Source organism: Corythoichthys intestinalis, chromosome 11, assembly GCF_030265065.1.
Source record: "Corythoichthys intestinalis isolate RoL2023-P3 chromosome 11, ASM3026506v1, whole genome shotgun sequence".
NCBI classification, from domain to species: Eukaryota; Metazoa; Chordata; class Actinopteri; order Syngnathiformes; family Syngnathidae; genus Corythoichthys; species Corythoichthys intestinalis.
In genome coordinates this window covers 57,007,955-57,033,400 of record NC_080405.1, presented here as the reverse complement: position 1 = coordinate 57,033,400, position 25,446 = coordinate 57,007,955, and the positions used below count along the sequence as shown (strand labels likewise).

The window sequence follows — 25,446 nt, the reverse complement described above, 5'->3', positions numbered from 1 at the left end:
CCTTGTTTGTAAGTCGAAATGGTCGTATGTCGAGCAGGATTTTCCCATAGGAATACATTATAATTCCATTAATTCGTTCCACAGCCCAAAAACCTTCACTAAATCCTTAAAAAATACTGCTGGTACTATTACAAATGGCAATTACACATAGCAAAACAAATAAATTATAAATCAAAATCGGAATAATAATAATAATAATAATAATAATAATTCCTGTATTAATGTAACGAATCGGGTTCTAATGTGGCGGACGTTTTTTGATGACCCTGAACGCACCGCGGGGCTGAAGTGCCAGAGACAGACCGGTGAGCTTGAGTTTCACTTTCACTTTGAATGTTTTCTTGAGAACACCGTCAATTGCGGCAGACAGAAGGTGTTTTTGTTTTGAATAAGTTGTGAAATAAATGATAAAAACGTGGCGAAGTTGGCGATTTCTCTTGAGATGTTACCACAATAAGAACTGTCAGCTTAACTTATAAAGACTGGCGAACGATGGTCGGAGGAGGACCGTGGAGATGTATTGTTGAGCCATTTCACGGATGCCCACCCTACGCTCATATTTTTCTGTCATTTGCATCTTCATTTAGAAGGTAAGCGTCAACTTTTTCCTTGTTTCACCACCTGTACCAACCTTTTCTGAAACCAGTGTTGATTTGTCACACAAGAAAATCCGCCGCGCATTCGTCTGCGGTGCTGCCATTGTCGTCGTATTTCGAGCATGTCGTCGGATGTAGAAACAAATGGCGAGTCAAAATTTTACGTCGGATGTCGAAAAGTTCGTGTGTCGAAGCGATCGTATGTAGAGGTACCACAGTACAGTATTTATGTATAGTATGTTGAATGTATATATCCCTTATATTTTCATTCCAACAGTAATTTACAGAAAAATAAGGCATATTTTAGAGATGTTTGAATTGCGATTAATTACGATTAATTAATTTTTAAGATGTGATTAACTCGATTAAAAATTTTGATCGTTTGACATCCCTAATTATATTATATTATTTATTTTGGTTCCGTGAAGAATCCAGAAAGGGTTATTTGATTGTGACTTTCTGAAAAACAATATTTTTACATTTAGCCACCCCTGCAATCGTCACACTTTTTCTGTTACAAACTGACCACGGCTCCTCATCAGAAAAGGGAAGGGTTATGTGGCCGTCACAGGAAAAAGTTTGGGGACCCCTGGACTAGATTATTGAAAAGAATCTGATTAAGATGTTAGAAATTTGCAGTGTATGCTGCACATTTTGTTCTGTGCGTCCCTGCTCACCTTCTCAGAAAAGAAAAAAAAACTCTCACGGTTACACACGACTCGCTTACTGAGTGTCGACAACCCGATAGCAGTTTAGGATCACAGCGGAGTTAACACACTGTCAAAATGTGCCGCGCTTCTACTGGGGATGGATCAGACTCACATGTACGATGGTATGTCTGCGTAAGAGAGTGCGAAATAAATGTACATCTTGCGCGAGCGTGTGTGTGTGAGAGCGGGCTACCCTGCTTAGGGCATTGACTGAATTGTTTCCACATGTGTCTTATAATGTAGTTCTGGGCGGGTTTGGAGGACAAGAAGAAGAAGAAGAGCGGGGGCCGCTATAGTTGATGCTGAAGGGAAGGAGGCGTCGGATTTCATAGCACCGTGTTGCACATCTGTTCCCGCAACTGAAAACACATGATTGCGCACACATTGATAAACCGCAATGTGTACACAAACAGTTGCGAACATTGTTCACACGGGACATCATTTTGGATTCAAGCTGCGCGATGGCTGCTAATTTATATTCTGCTTTCTAACTTTGTTCTGTTTCATCCATCTAAAGACAAAAACGCACGCTTAGCACAGCTGTCCTGAATGAGCGGGCACAGTTGGTTGAAATCACCCCCATATTGCAAATTTCAAATAAAAATTATATCAGTCGCTTGTGGTATGTTTGTGCTGGAAAAATTATCATTTGTGCCATTTAATTTTTGAAATATTAATGATTGTTTTAAAGGTCAATGTGAGGTCAACCCCCCACATTGTCCGATGTGTTCCAAACTGGTCTTAAACGTTTGTGCTACGTTTGTGCTGCAAAAATGTTTGTTTGTTTGTTCTATTATAGATTTTGAGATATCAATGTTTTCTGTTTTTATCACGTGAGGTCACAACCCCCCCCCCCCCCCACACACACACACACATTGTCCAATTCGCTCAAAATTGGTCTCAAATGTTTGATTGGTGTGTGTCCCAAAATTTTGTTTATGCTACGTTTGTGTCGCAAAAATGTCCGCTCGTGCAATTATGGATTTTGAGATATTAATGTTTTTTTTTTTTTTTTAAAATCATGTGATGTCATAGCCCCACCCCACATTGTCTGATTCGCTTCAAACTGTTCGCAAACGTTTGTACCACAAAAATGTTCATTAGTGCTTTTATGAATTTTGAGATATTAACGTTTTAGGTTTTTTTATCACGTGATGTCACAGCCTCCCCAAATTGTCCGATTAGCTCCAAACTGTTACAACGTTTGTGCTGGTTTGTGCCGCAAAAATGTTCGTTTGTGCTATTATGGATTTGGGATATAAACGTTTCAATTTTTTAAATCACGTGACGTCATAGCCCCCTCACAATGTCCGATTCACTCCAAACTGGTCATAAGCGTTTGTGCTACGTTTGTGCTGGTTTGTGCCGCAAAAATGTTCATTTGTGCTATTATGGATTTGGAATATTAATGTTTCTTTTTTTTTTTTTTTTTTTAAATCACGTGACGTCATAGGCCCCTCACATTGTCTGATTCACTCCAAACTGGTTGCAAATGTTAGTGCTACGTTTGTGCGGCAAAAATTTTTGTTTGTGTTGTTATGGATTTAGGATATTAACGTTTGTGCCGGTTAGTGCCACAAAAATTTTTGTTTGTCCTGTTTTAGATTTTGAGATTGAACGTTTCATTTTTCAAAATTTTTTAGTAACATTTATTCCCCAAATTGTCCGATTAGCTGCAAACTGGTAGCGAAGGTTTGTGCTGGTTTTTGCCGCAAAAATGTTTGTTTGTGCTATTATTAATTTTGAGGTATTAGCATTTTATTTTTTTTAATCACGTGATGTCACAGCCTCCCCAAATTTTCCGATTAGCTCCAAACTGGTAGCGAATGTTTGTGCTGGTTTGTGCCGCAAACATGTTTGTTTGCGCTATTATGGATTTGGGATATTAATGTTTCAGATTTTTTGGATCACGTGACGTCATAGGCCCCTCACTTTGTCCGATTGACTCCAAACTGGTGTGCTACGTTTGTGCCGCAAAAATGTTCATTTTGCGCTATTATGGATTTTGCAATATTCACGTTTTATTTTTTTTATTATGTGACGTCACAGCCCCTCACATTGTCCGATTCTCTCCAAACTGGTCGCAAACGTTTGTGCTACGCTTGTGCCGCAGTGTTTTTTGTTTGTGCTGTTATGGATTATAGATATTAACATTTTATTTTGTTATTAAGTGACATCACAGCCTCCCCTAATTGTGCGATCCACTCAAAACTGCTAGCGACTGTTTGTGCTATGTTTGTACTGGTTTGTGCCGCAAAATTTTTTGATTGTGCTATTATGGATTTGGGGTATTAATGTTTCATTTTTTTGTTTTTTTTGTTTTTTTTATCAAGTGACGTCACAGCCCCCACATTGTCCGATTCGCTCCAAAATGGTCGCAAACGTTTGTGCTATGCCTGTGCCGCAATTTTAAAAATTTGTACTGTTATAGATTTTGAGATATCAACATTTTATTTTGTTATTACGTGGCATCACAGACTCCACTAATTGTATAATTCGCTCCAAACTGGTCGCAAACGTTTGTGCCGGTTTGTTCCACAAAAATGTTCATTTGTGCTACAATGGATTTTGAGATATTAACGTTTCATTTTTTTATCACATGACCTCCCAGCCCCCTCACATTGTCCGATTCGCTCCAAACAGGTCACAAACGTTACAAAATTTTTTGTTTGTTTTGTTGTGCCATTTGATATAACAATCTTGCATAAATATTATCTTTTTTTTTAATGTAGTTTTACAGGTTAGCAAACTCACACAGTTTAAGGTTAGGCAAACTCTGATGCAGGTCAGACTTCCAGTAGTATAATGAGTGTTTTTTTCCCCCTCCTCCACAACATTGACACATTTTTTTTTTTTTTTTTTACATTACTTACAGTGACTGCTGCTGGCTGAAAAACACTTCTAATATACCTCCTCTTCGAAGGGGGCGGCATGTTGTCGACATGAATCTATCGGGGCTCTGTATGTAAGCCAGTGTTGTTTTAGCAGCCCTTTTCATTTTCATCTTTGTCTTTTGCACGATAATACTTATTGGTCTAAGTCATATTTCAGTCATCTCCAAATTTTTTGTTGACGAAAACTCAAGGCTAATTTCGTCTAGTTTTAGTCAATATTGACAAAAAATGTTTTTGTCTGGAAAATTAAAAAAAAGAAAATACTCGACCAATACTTGGTCTTCGTCTAGTTTTCGTCGATGAATGCACAAACCGTTTTTGAGTGTAAAATTAAAAGGTTTTAATCCAAAAAAATAAAAAAATAAATAAGGGTTTCCAACTATTTTGAATGAACATTGACAGACGAGCACGTATCGACAACTTGTTGGTAATATACACTCAGAAGGAGAACTGTACATTATTTTCAATTAATAACACACACCTGGACCCCACGTACTGTATGTAAAAAAAGTTGTTAGAGTTAGCATTAGCCTAATGCTAATGCGAACGCTATGCTAATGCTACAAGTTACATTTAGTCTGTGATGATCACTTAGCACACGTCTTTAGAGGCTAAAGCAACATTGCATATGTAACAGAGTTGTTATGGATGTGTATAATCCCACTTGTTCACATTAGAAGGCACAATAGCGCCCCCAACTCATGTGGTGACTATAAATAGCTGGGCGTGCCGCAGATGGCGCCAGTTACATTTTGTCATCAGCAAAGGTAAGTTGGATAGCATTGCTAAGTTGCTATTAGCTTAGCGCCAAAGAGCTAACCATGTTCAATTGTTCCTTAGCACGTTGTGGCGAGGCCGTGAGACTGACCAGCTCGCATCGTGTGCATGTGTTGTGCTGGTACAATTATTTTTCATTATTATTTGTTCAAGCCAGTTGCATTTTGTCATCAGCAAAGCATGTTGTGGCGAGGCCTGTGAGAGTGACCAGCTCGCATCGTGTGCATGTGTTGTGCAGACAATAAAAACCATCCACGTTTCCTGGAAATATTTTCAAACACAACACAATGCAGAGTCCAGGAGTTCGGCGCTCCAAATCGCAGCAGACAAAGAAAAATGGGTCACATTGGTGCCGTGACCCGGATCGGCAGCGAAGGTCTCTGGGGGTGAGTGTAATGGTTACACGCAGGTCCGTTGTGGCGCGTGGAAACCTCCCTGCTGATTCCTTCATTTAGGGAGGCTGGCGACTGTGCTGTTGGCTTGAGCTTTATGGCGCAGTGGTTAGCGCCCGTACCTGCTGAGTGGAAGCGTCGTGGCGTGCGGGTTCGTGTCCCAGCCTAGTCAGAGGTGGGAGCGGAACGCGGGGCACCGCTGACACACCGGTTACACATACAGTGCCTTGCAAAAGTATTCGGCCCCCTTCAATCTTGCAACCTTTCTCCACTTTTCGGGCTTCAAACATAAAGATATGAAATTTAATTTTTTTGTCAAGAATCAACAACAAGTGGGACACAATCGTGAAGTGGAACAACATTTATTGGATAATTTAAACTTTTTTAACAAATAAAAAACTGAAAAGTGGGGCGTGCAATATTATTCGGCCCCTTTACTTTCAGTGCAGCAAACTCACTCCAGAAGTTCAGTGAGGATCTCTGAATGATCCAATGTTGTCCTAAATGACCGATGATGATAAATACAATCCACCTGTGTGTAATCAAGTCTCCGTATAAATGCACCTGCTCTGTGATAGTCTCAGGGTTCTGTTTAAAGTGCAGAGAGCATTATGAAAACCAAGGAACACTCCAGGCAGGTCGGACATACTGTTGTGGAGAAGTTTAAAGCCGGATTTGGATACAAAAAGATTTCCCAAGCTTTAAACATCTCAAGGAGCACTGTGCAAGCCATCATATTGAAATGGAAGGAGCATCAGACCACTGCAAATCTACCAAGACCCGGCCGTCCTTCCAAACTTTCTTCTCAAACAAGGAGAAAACTGATCAGAGATGCAGCCAAGAGGCCCATGATCACTCTGGATGAACTGCAGAGATCTACAGCTGAGGTGGGAGAGTCTGTCCATAGGACAACAATCAGTCGTACACTGCACAAATCTGGCCTTTATGGAAGAGTGGCAAGAAAAAAGCCATTTCTCAAAGATATCCATAAAAAGTCTTGTTTAAAGTTTGCCACGAGCCACCTGGGAGACACACCAAACATGTGGAAGAAGGTGCTCTGGTCAGATGAAACAGAAATTGAAGTTTTTGGCCACAATTCATAACGATATGTTTGGCGTAAAAGCAACACAGCTCATCACCCTGAACACACCATCCCCACTGTCAAACATGGTGGTGGCAACATCATGGTTTGGGCCTGCTTTTCTTCAGCAGGGACAGGGAAGATGGTTAAAATAGACGGGAAGATGGATGCAGCCAAATACAGGAACATTCTAGAAGAAAACCTGTTGGTATCTGCACCAGACCTGAGACTGGGACGGAGATTTATCTTCCAATAGGACAATGATCCAAAACATAAAGCCAAATCTACAATGGAATGGTTCAAAAATAAACGTATCCAGGTGTTAGAATGGCCAAGTCAAAGTCCAGACCTGAATCCAATGGAGAATCTGTGGAAAGAGCTGGAGACTGCTGTTCACAAACACTCTCCATCCAACCTCACTGAGCTGGAGCTGTTTTGCAAGGAAGAATGGGCAAGAATGTCAGTCTCTCGATGTGCAAAACTGATAGAAACATACCCCAAGCGACTTGCAGCTGTAATTGGAGCAAAAGGTGGCGCTACAAAGTATTAACGCAAGGGGGCCGAATAATATCGCCCGCCCCACTTTTCAGTTTTTTATTTGTTAAAAAAGTTTAAATTATCCAATAAATTTTGTTCCACTTCACGATTGTGTCCCACTTGTTGTTGATTCTTGACAAAAAAATTAAAATTTTATATCTTTATGTTTGAAGCCTGAAATGTGGCGAAAGGTTGCAAGGTTCAAGGGGGCCGAATACTTTTGCAAGGCACTGTATTCTCTCTGACCAAGATGAGAAAACAAATCTTACCGTGTGTTCAAGCCTGGAGACTGGAGAGGACACTGCACTGGTGAGAAGTTGGGCAGCAGGTCACACGAGTGACACAGCCAGACGCTGCTACACTGCATTTTGGTTTCGTTCTTGTTTCATCAGACGAAAATTAGCAAGTCTTAGCACGGATGTTGAGTTTTAAAGCTGAAAGAGCGGAGGGGGGCAGAGGTAAAAGCAGGTGAGAGGCCAACGGACATGTGTGAGGAAGCCAATTCTGTGACGGGATAAACGGGGACATGCCAGCGCTATAAATGTTTAATTGCCTGCAGGTTTATTCATGTTGAGCGAGGGAGAGCGGGGGCTCAAAATGCGTCTTAAACTCTAATTTACACAACAAACAGAGGCGAGAAAAGAGGGGAGAAAATGAAAGAGAAGAAAGGCTTAAAAAAATGCTAATTGGCTACAGTTGGGCATGTCTGGCGTGAGAAGAAAGGATGTAGAATTAAGTAGAGGGAGCAGGAGATGAGAAAGAAGGCCTCCGCAGGGTGGATGGATGGCAACGTTTTGTGCCACAAACTTTACTATTACCGAGGCTTTTGTTGGCCAAGACGAATGAAAAAAGAAAAGACAACATGATGACATTTTCCTTGAATGACTACTACAGTTGAAAGGCACGCCCACGGTTCAGTAAAAACATGGACACGTTTGAAAATATAATGAAGAAATGCGGGCCCGTTACCTCTTGACCTTCTAGGTTTCTTGTTGCTTGTGAAGCATCCACAGAGGCAACACCTGGATAGAACACCTTTTTGTACTGTTTATTGGAGAGACAGTGAGAACAAAAAGTTGTATTTGACATATGGCAAAATGGCTTTTGGCATATGGCAGTTTTTGGGCACATATTTGTTTTGCATATGTTATTTTTGGGGCATTTGACAAAATGGCTTCTGACATATGGCTTTTTTTGGCATATGGCAAAATGCCATCTGGCATATGGCATTTTTGGGGGGGCATATGGCAAATTGCTTATGGCATATGGCATTTTGTTTGGGCATATGGCTAAATGGCTTCTGGCATATGGCATTTTATGGCATATGGCAAAATGGCTTTTGACATATGGCAGTTTGTGGTATATGGCAAAATGGCATTTGCCATGTGGCTTTTTTTTTTTTTTTTTTTTGCATATGGCATTTTTTAGGCATATGGCAAAATAGCTTTTGGCATATGCCATTTTTTTGCATATGTCATTTTTTGAGCATATGGCAAAATGGCTTTTGACATATGGCATTTTTTGGCATATGGCATATGGCAAAAAGCCATTTTGCCATATTCCAAGAAATGCCATATGCCAAGAAATGCCATATGCCAGAAGCCATTTGCCATATGCAAAAAAAAAAAAAAAAAATGCCATATGCCAGAAGTCATATTGCCATATGCCAAAATGCCATATGCCAGAGGCCATTTTGCCATATGCCCAAAAAATGCCATATGGAAAAAAATGCCATATGCCAAAAGCCATTTTGGCATATGCCAAAAGCCATTTTGTCATATACAAAAAACTGCCATAAGCCAAAAGCCATTTGTCATATGCCAAAAAAGCCATATGCCAGAAGCCATTTAGCCATACGCCCAAACAAAATGCCATATCCCATAGGCCAATTTGCCATATGCCCCCCCCCCAAAAAAACCATATGCCAGAAGCCATTTTGCCATATAACAGAAAAAATGCCAATGCAAAAAGGCATTTTGCCATATCCCAAAAAAGCCATATGCCAGAAGCCATTTAGCCATATGCCCAGACAAAATGCCATATGTCATAAGCTATTTTGCCATATGCAAAAAAAAAAAAAAATCCATATGCCAGAAGTCTTGCTGCTGTATACCAGAAAAAATGCCAAAGCCAAAAGGCATATTGCCATATCCCAAAAACCACTTTGTTCTCGGCCCTGCTCGTTTATTGCTCATTTTCAATTGTGGTCAAATACTTGGGTTGACGTGATTGTTTTTGATGATGTGCGAATGCTAACTGATAAATGCTAATCGTTTGTGCGGATTCCTTTTGCTGTTTCAGCAGCTAGTTATGAACGCAAATTTGAATTGCTGCTCTTGAAGATGATATGGACTTAATTTAAATTTTCATTTTAGTTTTATTCTGCAATTGTTGGTGTCATGAGCAGCTGAATCAAGTCAGCAAACCCCACGGATGCTTGACATCTTCATTTCGGAGCGTAGCTCGCTGTCTCGCGAGGACTTATAGCTCCAACATCTTGGCGAGGACAGTATAATGACGTATAATTCAAGTTTTTGGATAGTTATTTTGAGATTTAGAGGGTACTTGAGGGTTAATTAACGGGTTTAATCTGCCTGACGTGAAAATTCGTGTTACGTGGCTAGCGTACGGACCGAACTCATTTATAACCCGGGGACTACCTGTATTTTCCTCTCGCCAGAATTCAATGATTTTTTTTTTCTGCTTAATGTGGTTATGTAATAGTTACAGTATAGTACCATAGAATAATAACAGTTCATATAAATAAGTTTGTGCTGAGATTTTTTTTTTAACCAAAAATCAGAGCAGTTACTCACAATGTTACTGATAACTTGACTATTCTTTTCACTTTTTTACTTATACCTGAGTACATTTTATGGACTACTTTTACTTATATTAGAGTAATATTATTTTGAAGTAACGCTACTCTTACTTGAGTCAAATTTTTGGCTACTCGACCCACCTTTGCTACCTTCAGGTCGTGATTCTCCAAGTCGTATAAGAATCTTTTTTGGCTTGAGGCTTTCTCTTTCACCTCAAGATTTTGCATACCGCTTTTTGTCCATGTCTGCAACTTAGTGCCACTTGAGCCTAGTAACTAAATTGTGGAAAGTTAGGCCTTTTATGTCTTGAATATAAGTTGTTCTATTCCACCTTGTCGTAACTCTGACTGCGCCGTAAAGTGCCATTTTTTTCGAAACTATAAACAGACAACCTTGTAACATCAATCATGTGATGTTAAGAGTACGTGACCATCATTTTGGACGAGGGAAGCTGGCCCGCGCAGTTGCAGTGGCATTTACGCCGAAGCACTATTTCTCTCTCCGTCGACTTTGAAATGAGTCAGATTGGATTTTCCCAGCTGTGCTGAGGTTTGGCATTGTTTGCTCTACTGGTGCACTTACATTGGAATTTTTATCTCCTGAGAGTCTGTCTTTTATTGAAATAACACGTAACCGTAACTGCTGCCCAATGGGCTCACACGTCTGCTAAGCCCTGTTTCCACCGTGCGCTGCAGTTTGGTATGTCGCGCATATTTTTCCGGGTGTTTTCATTGTCAAAAGATGTTGCGGATCCGTTGCTTACTTTTTGGAGAAACTGAATTGCATTGATTGGGCAACGGAGAATTGGCGTCGGTATCCGTCGCTGCCTTTGACGTGTTGCATTCCTACTCGCTTTGGTGAATAAGTGCCTTAATTGCCACTTGAGAGCAAATGAACCACCGTGAAGCTTTGAATCGATTGGCTGCAAAGCTTCATTGCTTCAAGAAGCTTCATTTGGCAATCACTACTCAATGTAATCTCTCACTTCCCTTGAGAGTGACAGCCCTCTTCTGCCACCTGCTGTCAACATGTTTGCTGTGCAACATATTGCCACTCGCGCCTCCCAGCATGCAATGCAGTGTTAATCCTTACAAAAATAACTCTAAGTTTGATAGCTCGGCGCCTCTCAGTTGCCTCATTAACCATGACCCAGCAACGGTGACACACGAACTCGACCGCCCAAATCTGGAACAGAAGAAGACCCAAACGAATAATAAGAAATCCCACTGCCCCAAGCCAAGCTCTCCTATTTTAATACATACATTGCACTACACTCCCCTCACAATCCCATCACGGTGCTGTGTAATGGAACCTGGTAGCCACAGTAATAGGGTGGTAGGTGGGTCCCACGCTTTTCCCACACTTCTCAATGGCGTGGCTCCTGGGGCGTGGCCTCCCCTCTGCCTGGGCTGCCGGCCGAGCGAGTGGCGGAAGGTCGGGGCTCTGGTCTCGCGTCGCCCCGCGGTGCCTTCCCCTCTCTTCTCTGACTGGGTATCCGCACTGTGCTCCGTTGCGGGTCCCTGGCTGGGCGCCGGTTTATCGGCTGGATGTTGCCTGCTCCGGCAGGGGATCCTGCCCTGGGCTTGGTGGCCCGCTGGGGGTCCCGTGGCATGCCGTTTCGGGGGTGGCGGCTGTGGCTCGTGGGCCGGGTTGGCAGACGTGGGTGGGAGTGGGCGTGAGGTCGGTGGTGCGTCCCCTCTTCCCATCCCTGAGGGGAGCGCAGGTGGCCTGGGGGACCACCCTGGATCCCGGGGGGGTGACAACGGCTCCTTTACTGGGCTGCGGGAGGAGGAATAGGCTGCGCTGACCATCCCCCCTCCCTCCCTGGCTGGGTGGGGGCCATGGCCCTGGTTTCGCGCCTACGTGGCGTTTCCGCTCGTCTGCGTGGTTGTCGCGTGCTTGGTGGGGCTCGCGTGCGCTGGATGTGATTGGGCGCGCTCGGGTGGGGGGGTCCCGGTAACGGGATTGGCGATGGGGCAGCGTAGGGTTGGTCGCCAACGGGCTTACACTCACAAGGGATTCACATGATTACTGGGTTCTAGATCAGAGCTGATTTGTGTACACTCTACACCACAGGTGTCAAACCGATTCCAAAAAGGGCCAAGTGGGTGCAGGTTTGCTTTCCAGCCAATGAAGAGGACACCTTTTCACCAATTAGATCTTTTACATGTGTAATCAGTTAAACTTTGTCAGGTGCTGCTTGTTCCAGCAGGAAGTTCATTGGTTAAACTCTCTGTGCGTTATCGGTTGGAACAAAATCCAGCACCGACTTGGCCCTTTCTGGAATCGATTTGACACCTGTGCTCTACACTTTTCAATCACTTAGCTTATAGACTCCCCCACCTTTTTCACCCTCTTTCCCAGGTCCACAGGCCCCCACATGATGTCAACTGGAAATACATCTAGCTGACGATAGCACCAACATATTAGTAGTTGGTGTAGGCGTTCAATGTATTTCTTGTTGTTGTTTGTCTTTCTTTTCTTTCTTCTCTTGTGTTTCTTTTCTTCTGTTCCCGCTTGACCCCTTCCTGTTTGCTGCTTTGTCATAATAAACAAGGTACGTTGAATGATCACAATGGTATGTCACACTCTCAATGTGAAACATTGAAACTGTTCAGACCAACCGGGGACTTAAGAGTTCCATTCTCTGTGTCAAACAGCTGAACAGGACAGGTTAAAAAAAATAAAAATAAATAAAAAAGAAGACCCAAACACACCCCTCTTCCTGCCAACGGCCCGCCCCTGAGAACCTTCTGTATTTTTAACTAATTGTTGTCATTTTTGTCTCGGGAACCTTTTGTTGTTGAAAGCTATCGACGTGAATAAAATGTCAAGTTGTGTTTCGAAGCCTTCTTCCAGCTTTCAAAATGGAGTCAGTAGAAGGAGTTAAGACTAAGGTGAACGCTCGGAGTTTTGGACGGGTTGTCGGAGTACCGCCGGCCCGGGTTGTTGTAGCTGTGCCGGTGCGGGTCCGGCGGTTCGGCTGGTGTGATTCCGGCAGTATGGCTAAAATGTCAGATTCCTACAGTATGCAATGTTGCTTTAGCCTTTAAAGGAGTGGTCTCCAAACCAACGGTGTAGGTTTGGTCTCAACATTGGTAGGGACGCTATAACAGCATAACCTGCATGTACACTTTTTGTTGGGGACAGGACATTAATAAGACCAAAGAGACTGGGTATATTTCTCAAAAATAGCTGGTTCCTGTGTAAAAATGAAAAAAGTTAAAGTAAAATTATTTTCATGGGAGAAAGTCATTTTTCAAAACGCTTGCTTAATTATAAAGGAAATTTACAGTGGTTGTTTTTTTGTTTTTTTTTTGTGGGGGGAAGGTTTTTTTTTTTTTTTTAAATGCATCGGCTGCAAATAAAAAAATATTTTTTTAATGATGTAGAAAATACATTTTAATTAGGGAATAAATGCACAAAATGCACAGTTGAATTAACGTTAAAAGTAGAAAAAATACAGGAAAACGTGTCTCTAAGCAGCTTTCTACTCGAGTTTTACAGGTTAGCAAGTTCACAGTTTAATGTAATGCTAACTCTGATGCAGGTCAGAGTTTCAGTTGCAAAATCAGTGGTGTGTTCCCATCTTCACAACATTGACGTCTTTTTACATTACTTAAAGTGGCTGCTGCTGGCTGAAAAAAAAAAACCTTATAGTATCCCTCCTCTTCAAAGTGTGCGGAGGAGGCGGCATGTCGACATGTATTTCTGCTGGGATTGTGTGAATGTGGTGGTTCTAGTCATCAGCCAATCAAACGTGCGTTTGAAGGGGAAAAAAATGGACCAGCACATTCAGCAAGTGAAAAGGGGTAAATGTAAGTCTGAACCAGAGGTTGCGCTAGACTTTTTCGTTGTCTTTCATTTTGACTGACAGGGTCATAAAAATCCGGTCATAATCTATTTTTACCCGTCACTTAAATTCTTAAAATGATAATAATGACATATTCAATAGTATTTAGTTTTAATTAATATTCTGTCCGAACAAGCTTAACAGAGAATCCACACCGTGCCATCACACATCAGGCAGATGAATATGTAACTTTTTCTCCGCAGTGACAAAAACAGCTGACTGTGGCCCCAGTAGATAGGCTACATATGGAACAATGAAATTAACAGTTCACCTGCTGTGGCCTGAACGCAGTCTCACACCTTCCTCCTGGTGCGCATGGACTTGAATTGCGTGCCCGCTTGTGCAGTCCCTCTTTTTTCACCTCTTTTATCAACACCATCGTCGTTTTGGGGCTTTTTGAAGAAACTTCGGACACTCAGTTGCCTTGACATTTTTCCGAGTAAGGCCGACGACGTCATGCATCAAGAGAAAATAGGTAATTAATATGCTCACTCGCCACCCTGTGGTCTGGGGTGTGAATTGCAACCTGTCAAAATGACAGATGGACTTCAGTTTTTTCCGTCAGCGTTTTAAAAAAACGGTCAACGACGGAAAATATTTGGTTAACGCGACCCCTGGTCTGAACATAATGTAGGGTCAATTCAATCCTTACAACTTATGGGAAGACAATCTAAATTACCTATATAACTTAACTCATTATTTAATGCAAATAAGGTTGCTTAAAAGTTGGTGGGGACAATATGAGCATCCTTAAAAGTTGGTGGTGTTATGTCCCTACTGTCCCTATGCAAATCTACGCCCTTGCTCCAAACTATTCCAGGTCTGTGCTTGATCGGTATGAACAAAAACCAGGACCCACAGCGGCCCTCGAGGACCGGTTTGGAGACCCCTGCTGTAAGGTCTGTGCTGAGTAATCATCACACACTAAATGTCACTCGTCACATTAGCATAGCATTCGCATTTGCTTTAGCATTAGGCTAATGTACTGTTTATTGTAGGCTACTATACGAACTATCCATCGATTCACCCTACACTGTCAAGGTCAAGGCCGCGGTGAACTTATGACCTACTATTAAGGTGAATTGGTTGTCGATCATCAGCGAGGGGATCGCGAATGGGACATTCACAGCAACACCACAACCAGCTGTACCAAAATCAACTATGTCAAAACCAACAATACCAATGGTCTCTATTTATATAGCTGCATTAGAGTTTCCCATTCCAAACCTCACTGTGTCAAATTAAACTGTAGACACTGTCCACTTGCCAACGTGGCTTCTGTCTATTGTACATAATATGTGCTGCATATCATGTGTATCCCATAGATGGCTGTCAAGTCAGACGGATTTTTTTTTTTTTTTTTTTTAAACATTCTCCTGCCTTTTCTGTGTGATGGGCGTCACTAGACCTAATACCGTAATTTCCCGAATATAACGCGCACTTTTTCCCCCCCCAAAATCAACTTGTAAAATCATGGTGCGCATTATAAACGGGTACATGGATGGAGACAGAAATATATACATATTACATACAGTATATATATATATAAACCGTTTTTTTTTTTTTTTTTTATTGACACGGCCACGTTGTGTTTAAGAAACGTATGCGGCGACCCGTTGCCGACCATTACGGTACGTGACGTCACCATTTTGTTTCGGTAATACTTCACTCTAATAGGCCAAATGGTTTCGTCTGTGTTAAATTCTGCTTTTTTCACTCTTCATAAAGCACAGAATTTAGTTTCTTGAACTCATTTGAGTCGACGTTTATTGCAGCTCCGCAACTCGGACCATAGCAAACGTAACAACACAGACTTCCTGTGTCCGTCAACTATATCTGTCCCTCGGGAAACTCAAACCCAAATAGTTCCTATTGTTACTGTCGTGTTGACAGCGATGAGCTCTCACGGATTTCCGACTTACGTTCTCACTTTCATTTTACCGTATCAATCCATGGAAGAAACATTTATTCATCATGATGAAACGAGCAAGTTATACGGCAGCCATTAAAAGAAAAGTCACATCTGTTTTGTTTTCTCCTAGATTCTGGTAAGTTGGAGAAGTTGTCAAATCATATTATTACCGTAAATATTGTCAGTTTATGGTAATGTTTTAAACTACCAATGTGCTATGCTTGTGCTGTATTTCACCCGTCAGTAAAATGATATTTCTGTATCTGTACACGAGCTCGGTTTTCTTGTATTCTTCTATTTATTGGTGCTAAAATTAGGGTGCGCGTTATAAACGGGTACAATAATTTCCCCCTAGATTTTACAAGTAAATTTGTACATTTATACACGGGTGCACCTTATATTCGGGAAATTACAGTACAATACTGGGGCACACCGGTGCACCGATGAGTGAGCATTTTTTTCCCTTTTTTTAGCACTTATCATAAAAACAAAGAAATAGCGCTTTAAACTACCGTAATTTTCAGACCATAAGCCGCACCCCACAAATCTGACGCAAAAACGGCATTTGCCCATAGATAAGCTGCACCAGCCCACTTTCACCCCTGACTGTAACTGTTATGCAAGGGTCACTGCAAGGATCAACAAGCCAAATTTAAAAAAATTTTTACGACTTTTTTTTTTTAAACTATAATGAATAAAATCTAAGAGTCATTTCACATACACTGCTGGCTAAAAGCATTAGCACCCATGCAATTCTTTCAGATAATGCTCAATTTCTCCCCGAAAATGATTTTAATTACAAATGCTTTGGTAGCAATATCTTCATTTATTTTGCTTGCAATGAAAAAACTAGGGCTGTCAAAATTATCGCGTTAACGGGCGGTTATTAATTTTTTAATCACGTTAAAATATTTGACGCAATTAACGCACATGTCCCGCTCAGACAGATTTAAATGTCAGTAGAGTGAAATGCCCACTTGTTAATTGTGTTTTATGGAGTTTGTCCGCCCTCTGCTGGCGCTTGGGTGCGACTGATTTTATAGGCTTCAGCACCCATGAGCATTGTGTAAGTAATTATTGACATCAACAATGGCAGGCTAGTAGTTTATTTTTGGATTGAAAATTTTACAAATTTTATTAAAACGAAAACATTAAGAGGGGTTTTAAGATAAAATGTCTATAACTTGTACAAACATTTATCTTTTAAGGACTATAAGTCTTTCTATCCATGGATCGCTTTAACAGAATGTTAATCATGTTAATGCCATCTTGTTGATTTATTGTTATAATAAACAAATACAGTCCTTATGTACCGTATGTTGAATGTATATATCCATCTTGTGTCTTATCTTTCCATTCCAACAATTTATTTTACAGAATATATATATAATTTACAGAAAAATATGGCATATTTTATAGATGGTTTGAATTGCGATTAATTGCGATTAATTATGATTAATTAATTTTTAAGCTGAAATTAACTCGATTAAAAATTTTAATCGTTTGACAGCCCTTGAAAAAACACAAAAGAAGAAAAAAAAATCAATATCATTTTACACAAAACTCCAAAAATGGGGCGGACAAAAGTGGTGGCACCCTTTGAAAAATCATGTGATGCTTCTCCAATTTGTGTAATTAACAGCACTTGTTACTTACCTGTGGCATATAACAGGTGGTGGCAATAACTAAACCACACTTACAGCCAGTTAAAATGGATTAAAATTGACTCAACCTGTCCTGTGTCTTTGTGTGTACCACGTTGAGCATGGAGAAAGAATACCAAAAAACTGTCTGAAGACTTGAGAAGCAAAATTGTGAGGAAGCATGGGCAATCTCGAGGCTTAAAAGACCATCTTTACACACCTAAATGTTCCTGTGTCTACTGTGGACAGTGTCATTAATAAGTGTAAAACCCACGACACTGTGGCTAACTTCCCTAGATGTGGACGGAAAAGAAAAATTGACGAGCGATTTCAACGTAAGATTGTGCGTATGGTGGATAAAGAACCTCGACTAACATCCAAACAAGTTCAAGCTGTCCCGCGGTCTGAGGGTTCAACAGTGTCTACCCGTACTATCTGTCGGCGTCTGAATGAAAAGGGACTATGGTAGGATACCCAGGAAGACGCCACATCTGACCCAGAGACATAAAAAACCCAGGCTGCAGCTGGCCAAAACTTACCTGAGAAACCCAAAAACGTTTTGGAAGAATGTTATCTGGTCAGTCGAACATGGCGGAGGTTCCCTGATGTTTTAGGGTTGCTTTGCAGCCTCTGGCACTGGACTGCTTGACCGTGTGCATGGCATTATGAAGTCTGAAGACTACCAACAAATTTTGCAGCATAATGTCGGGCCAAATGTGAAAGCTGGGTCTCCCTTAGAGGTCATAGGTCTTCCAGCAGCACACTGACCAATAACCCAATTCAAAAAGAACTACAAAATGGTTTGAGAGAAAACACTGAAGACTTCTAAAGAGGCCAGCAATGAGTCCAGACCTGAATCCATAGAACACCTGTGGAAAGATCTGAAAATGGCCCCCTTTCAAATCTCAGAGACCTGGAGCAGTTGGCCAAAGAAGAATGGTCTAAAATACCAGCAGAGCATTTGAAGAAACTAATTGATGGATACCGGAAGCGGTTGCTCGCAGTTATTTTGTCTAATGGTTGTGCTACCAAGTATTAGGCTGAGGGTGCCAATACTTTTGTCCGGGCCCATTTTTGGAGTTTTGTGCGAAATGATAATGATTTAATTTTTTTTTTCATTCTCTTTTGTGTTTTTCCATTGCGAGCAACAATAAATGAAGAAGATATTACTACCAAAGCATTTGTAATTGTAATCATTTTCTGGGAGAAATTGAGCATTATCTGACAGAATTGCAGGGGTGCCAATACTTTTGGCCAGCACTGTAGGTGTTTTAGGTTGTTGCTAGAACAATGTTTCCTTCTGCGCCTTGTTTGCACCCACATGAGAGTGAGCCAATTCTTTTGCAAGACCCACCAAAGGAATGGTCTATTGTTTGACAAAGCCAAGGGCGTGTTAAACCTCATGATTTGATTCAGTGTATTTATTGATTTAGAGACGCGAACGCTTCATGTCCTTCAGCAGCATGCTCAGGTCTGAATGGGTTAAAGAGTTCATTCCAATTTTCACTGAAATTCGAGTTACGTTGCCAGCGTAGAAATGGACCTTTTTTGCAACCAGCGGACTAACTGTATTCTCAGCAGGGCCGAAAACCAAAAGTGTTTTTTGCCATGTGCCATTTTTTTTTTGCCATGTGGCAAAATTTTTTTGCCATGTGCCAATTTTTTTTGCTATGTGGCAAATTTTTTTTGCTACGCGGCTTTTTTTTCACCATGTGACATTTTTTTTGGGTATGTGGCAAAATGCATTTTGGTTTGTGGAGGGAGAGGGGTATATGGCATTTTTTTTGCCATGTGGCAAAAAATTTTTTGCCATGTGGCAAAACATTTTTGCCATGTTGCATTTTTTTTGCCATGTGGCAATTTTTTTTGCCATATAGCATTTTTTTGCCATGTGGCAAATTTTTTTTGCCATGTGGCATTTTTTTGGGGTAGGTGGCTAAATGCATTTTGGTTTGTGTGTGTGTGTGGGGGGGCATATGGCATTTTTTTTGCCATGTAGCATTTTTTTCTCGCCATTTGGCTTTTTTTTATGGGTAAATGGCAAAATGCATTTTGATTGGGGGGGGGGTATATGCCATTTTTTTTTTTTTGCCATGTGGCAAAGTTTTTTTTGCCATGTGGCAAAAATATTTTTGCTTTTTTTTCGCCATATGACATTTTTTTTTGGTATGTGGCAAAATGGTTCTTTGTTTGTGGGGGGTATATGGCTTTTTTTTGCCATTTGGCAACATTTTTTTGCCATGTGGAATTTTTTTTGCCATGTGTTAAAAAATTTTCGCAACGTGGCATTTTTTTTTCACTATGTGGCATTTTTTTGGGTATGTGGCAAAATGCATTTTGGTTTGTGTTGGGGGGGTATATGGCTTTTTTTTTTTTGCCATGTGGCAATTTTTTTTGCCATGTGGCAATTTATTTATTTATTTTTTGCCATGTGGCAAAATTTTTTTGCTTTTTTTCGGCATGTGGCATTTTTTTTGGGTATGTGGCAAAATGCATTTTGGTTTGTGTGGGGGGGGGTATATGGCATTTTTGGGGTATACGGCTGTTTTGCAGGCCATACAAGTCCATGCCACATAAGCTCCGCACGTCCAAATTTTACTTTCATTTTAAATGGCAGAAAAACGTGTGGCTGTGATTTTTGACCATACACTTTACATTAGAGCTTCTCAACATTCAACTGGCACCCAAGTAAGGCTCTGCCATTGACGGCTATGCACGTCCAAATTTTATATTCATTTTAAATGGCAGAAAAACGTGTGGCTGTGATTTTTCACCATACACTTTACATTAGAGCTAATCGACATTCAACTGGCACCCAAGTAAGGCTCTGCCATTGACGGCTATGCACGTCCAACTGTGGTACTTCCTTTTGCAACACTGGCCACTAGGTGGTGCAGAATTTTAATTAAAATAGGTCATAAATCAAACCGTGACAATAAGCAATCCTACTATATATTGTCCGACAAACCAAATATTGGCCAGCCGAGATACCGGTCGACCTTTAATCACTACTGGGCTCTATTTTAACCATGGCAATTCTAAAATCTGTTAGGGTTTGAGTTAGCTTAGCATGTTATAGTTTCATTTTTGAATTGTTTTGTTTTACGCTGCTTTCATGTGATGTCAAAATTATGGTAAATAATAAACCCCACAGAACCACTGACTCTTTCTCAACCTACAGTATCTCTTTCTTTTCTGTTTGCGTTCTCTTGTTTCACGCACTCGATTGAAACACCGCCATGAAAACTCGATACTGACTCAGTAGGCTAGAGAAAGGTCAGTGTTTCTTGGCTTGAACCGGTCTTTGGCACCAGCTAGATGAGGACATGTGCAACAGCAACAAGCACAAAGATGGGACATTCTTTGAAAGTCTCTCCCTCTGTAAGTCAGACCTACAGTGTGTCTCCAGGCTGATGCAGCATCTGTGCTTTGTTAGATGTATTACTGTTGCACAAGAATCTGGGGTCAGGGACCACAACACTTTCTAGAATAAAAAACATGTTATTCGAGCTTAAAAGGGCTGTCAATTTTGCAGCGCTTGTTAGCTTAATTATCCTAATTTCATCTCCGAAACGAAGATCGGAAAGAAAAAAACAACTCAAACGGGCCACCGGCGGAGAGCTCGCCTTACCTGACTGAGTCTGGACTATGGCCAGAACCTGGCCAGGTAAGCAGGTCAGCAGCTCTACGGAAGATCTTTTTAGTCTCCTCCGTGTGTGTTTTGGGGTTTAGCATCGTTAAGTCAGTCTCCGATTTACAAACATTTAAAGGCCCCGTGCTGTTTCATTTTTCATTTAGTCGCAGCCCAAGGCCATGTCCCGGATCGCGCCGCCTCGCTCGCTCGCCGCTCCCCACCTCTCCGTCTGGTCTGGGGAGATGAGGACCTACCGGTGACCCCGCAGCGCACACACATTCTTGCAACTTTCTATATGCGCCCTCAGACACGCACACCCGCCAAGAAAACACAGACAGACAGGCAGACGGAACCCACACATGCAGACAGCATGCGAACAAGCCATCTAAATCCCATTAATACGGGGGAAAAAAATCTACACAGACAGACAGGTATGACTCAACAAACACCAAGGCAGACGTCACACGCTCTGCAGGGCACAGTTACATGCAAAGTGATAACTAGAGGTGTGACAGTATATCAAAAAAGTGATATATCGTGATACTTTGTAGCCCCAAAGGTTAAAAGAATCAAAATATTGTTTTAAAAAGGTGTCACTGTTTAAAAGGAACCAATAGGTTGCTAGCAAAATCTTCCATTTCAATACATCAGCTCACTGGCTGTTATTGACGGCGCTAGACATCAAATTCATTTTGAGTGGATTGGACATCTAGCGCTGTCAATGGCACTGAAACCAAAGCATGTCTTGTGGGCATTTACAGGTCACTTCCTGTTGATTTTCAGTCACTTCCTATTAATTTAGTGGACATTCTTGAGTCACTTCCCTTTCAGTAACATAAAATTTACAGGAAATGACCTCCATCCGTCCGTCCACCCGCCACTTAATCCATGGTCCCTTCGGCGGGATCTCAGGAGCTCCCAGACCAGCCGAGAGACATGGTCTCTCCAGCGTGTCCAGGGTCGTCCCGGGGGCCTCCCACCAGTGGGACATGCCCGGAACACCTCTCCAGGAGGAATTTGAACCAGATGCCACAGCCACCTCAACTGGCTCCTCTCAACGCAGAGGAGTAGCAGATTGACACTGAGTCCCTCCCAGATGACCGAGCTTCTCACCCTATCTCTAAGGGAGAACCCGGACACCCTGCGGAGGAAACTCATTTCGGCCGCTTGTATCTGGGATCTTGTCCGTTCGGTCACTACCCACAGCGTTACCATAAGTGAGGGTAGGAACGTAGATCGACTGGTAAATTGAGAGCTTTACCTTTTGGCTCAGCTCATTCTTCACCACTACGGACCGGTTTAGCGTCTGCATCACTGCAGACGCTGAATCCACCTGTTGATTTCCCGCTCCCACCTACCCCCACTTGTGAACAAGACCCCAAGATACTTGAACTCCTCCACACTGGGCATTATCTCATCCCGTACCCGGAGAGGGCCCGCCACCCTTTTCTGACTGAAAGTTGAATCAATTACCTAAATCAGTGTTTTTCAAACACTGTGCCACGTAGTGTCTGGTGTGCCGTGGAAAATTATCCACTATCACCTAATTGATGTCAAAATGTTTTTTGGACAATTAGCGGCGGCAGACGTCTAGCGGTGGTGGCAAGCTAGCTAGTGGCGCTGGACGGCTAGCTACTGGCTGCTAGCGGCAGCGGACGGCTAGTAGTGTCCAGCTAGCGGCGGCTGGCTTGCGGCGGCGGTTAGCTAGCTAGCTAGCTAGTGGCGGCGGACCGCTAGTAGTAACCAGCTAGTGACGGCTGGCTAGCGGTGGTGGCCAGCTAGCTTGCAGCAGCGGACAGCTAATAGTGTCTGGCTAGCGGCGGCGGTCAGCTAGCTGGTGGTCAGCTAGCTAGCGGCGGCGGAGCGCTAGTAGTATCCAGCTAGCGGCGGCTAGCAAGCGGTGGCGGCCAGCTAGCTAGCATCAGCAGACGGGTAGTAGTGTCCAGCTAGCTGCGACCGGCTAGCGGCAGCGTCAGGTAGCTAGCAGCGGCTAGCAGCGGTGGCCGGCTAGCTAGCAGCGTTGGACGGCTAGCTACTGGCAGCTAGCAGCAGCGGACGGCTGGTAGTGTCCAGCTAGTGGCGGCCGGCTAGCGGCAGTGGTCAGCTAGCTTCCGGCGGCGGGCCCCTAGTAGTATCCAGCTAGCTAGCGGTAGCGGCCAGCTAGCTAGCGGTAGCCGACAGCTAATAGTGTCCAGCTAGCGGTGCCCAGCTAGCTAGCGGCAGCTAGCCGAGGCGGACTGCTAGTAGTATCCAGCTAGCCTTTCGGCTCAGCTCATTCTTCACCACTACGGACCAGTGCAGAGTCTAAATCACTGCAGATGCTGCACTAATCCACCTGTTGATATGCCGCTCCTTCCTACCCTGGGGGAAGGATCTCATCCCTGACCCAGAGAGGGCACGCCACCCTATTCCGACTGAGGACTTTGGTCTCGGATTTGGAGGTGCTGATCTTCATCCCAACCGCTTCACACTTGGCTGGGAACCACTTCAATGAGAGTTGGAGGGCACGGCTTGATGATGCAATGCTCAAGCCACACAACCAGACCCCCTCAACGCTTCGGCTACGCCTAGGAATTCTGTCCATAAAATTTATGAACAGAATCGATGACAAAGGGTAGCCTTAGAGGTGTCAAACCCTCACTGGGAACAAATTTGACTTACTGCCGGCAATGTGGACCAAACTCTGACATCGGTCGTACATGGACCGAACAGCCCTTGCTGAAGGTACCCCTTACTCCTGGAGCACCCCCCATAGGACTCCTCGAGGCACACGGTCGAACGCCTTCTCTAAATCTACAAAATACATGTAGACTGGTTGGGCAAATTCCCATGCACCCTCGAGGACCCTGCCGAGGGTGTAGAGCTGGTCCACAGTTCCACGGCCAGGACGAAAACCACACTGCTCCTCCTGAATCTGAGATTCGACTTCCCGACGGACCCTCCTCTCCAGCAACCCTGAATAGACTTTACCAGGGAGGCTGAGGAGTGTGATCCCTCTATAATTGGAACACACACCCCGGTCTCCCTTCTTAAAAAGGGGGACCACCACCCCAGTCTGCCATTCCAGAGGCACTGTACCCGATGTCCACGCGATGTTGTAGAGGCGTGTCAGCCACAACAGCCCCACAACATCCAGAGCCTGTAGGAACTCCGGGCAGATCCCATCGACCCCTGGGGCCTTGCCACTGACGAGCTTTCCAACCACCTCAGTGACTTCAACCCCAGAGATCGGAGAGCCCACTTCGGAGTCCCCGGACACTGCTTCCTCAAAGAAAGGCGCGTCGGTGGAATTGAAGAGGTCTTCGAAGTATTCTCCCCATCGACTAACGACGGGCCGAGTCGAGGTCAGCAGTACCCCATCCTAATCTTTCCTCTCCTCAGACGACGGATGTTGGACCAGAATTTCCTCAAAGCCGTCCGGAAGTCGTTTTCCATGGCCTCACCAAACTCCTCCCATGTCTGAGTTTTTGCCTTGGCGACCACCGAAGCTCCAGTCCGCTTGGCCAGCTGTCAGCTACCTCTGTAGTGCCACAGGCCAAAACCCCCCCGTAGGCCTCCTTCAGCTTGACGGCATCCCTTACCGCTGGTGTCCACCAGCGGGTTTGGGGATTGCCGCCACGACAGGCACCAACCACCTTACGGCCACAGCGCCGATCGACCACCTCAACAATGTAGGTGCGGAACATGGCCCACTCGGACTCAATGCCCACCCACCTCCTCCGGGACAAGGAAGAAGTTATGCCGGAGGTGGGTATTGAAGCCCTTTCTGACAGGGGGTTCTGCCAAATGTTCCCAGCAGACCCTCATAATATGTTTGGGCCTGCCAGGTCTGGCCAGCATCTTCCCCCGCCATCGGAGCCAACACACCACCAGGTGGTGATCAGTTGACAGCTCCGCCCCTCTCTTCACCCGAGTGTCCAAAACATGCGGCTGCAAGTCCGATGACACGATTACAAAGTCGATCATCAAACTGCGTCCTAGGGTTTACTGGTGCCAAGTGAACATATGGACGCCCCTATGTTTGAACATGGTGTTTGTTATGGACAAACCGTGACCAGCACAGTAGTCCAAAAACAGAATATTCAGGTTCTGATCGGAGGGGCCGTTCCTCCCAATCACGCCCCTCCAGGTCTCACTGTCATTGCCCACGGGAACATTGAAGGAGAACGAAGGAGCTGCGTTACACCCCTACTTATTACAGGTGAGGAATGATCTAGCGGCATCCAACACTGCCACAACCAAAATGGTAATGAAAATTACTACGGACCTGCAAAACGTTGTCCCTGCGAAATGTTCGTCGGAATGCAGCAAGGAATGAAAACCGCGACGAGGATTAAATCGACGAAATGGTGTGGCGGACACTAGAGGCGTGCAAAATTTCGGATTCTTAGATTATTTGCGATTCGGCCGTGGAAGATTTGAGAACGATTAACAAACATCCAAATTCCGATTATTGAATTATACCAGGTAAAGCGGAAATAAAACGCAGTCAGCGCGGTCTTCGGGACGCAATGAGGAACGGACCGAGAGTAAATATCATGTGCAGCTAATGCTGCTAGGTAAAAAAAACAAAAACAATAATACCTGACTGCGGC

General features: G+C 43.3%; 1 protein-coding gene across 1 annotated transcript in view; it reads right to left on the bottom strand.

Moving 5' to 3' along the window:
• LOC130923744 (proline-rich protein 2-like) overlaps positions 1–11,620 on the bottom strand; it is a 68,065-nt gene extending 56,445 nt beyond the window's left edge. Inside the window, exon 1 of the mRNA XM_057849671.1 lies at positions 11,214–11,620. Coding sequence (XP_057705654.1) covers positions 11,214–11,620 — 407 coding nt within the window. The remainder of the gene's footprint in view (positions 1–11,213) is intronic.
• Between the last annotated feature and the right edge of the window lie 13,826 nt (positions 11,621–25,446).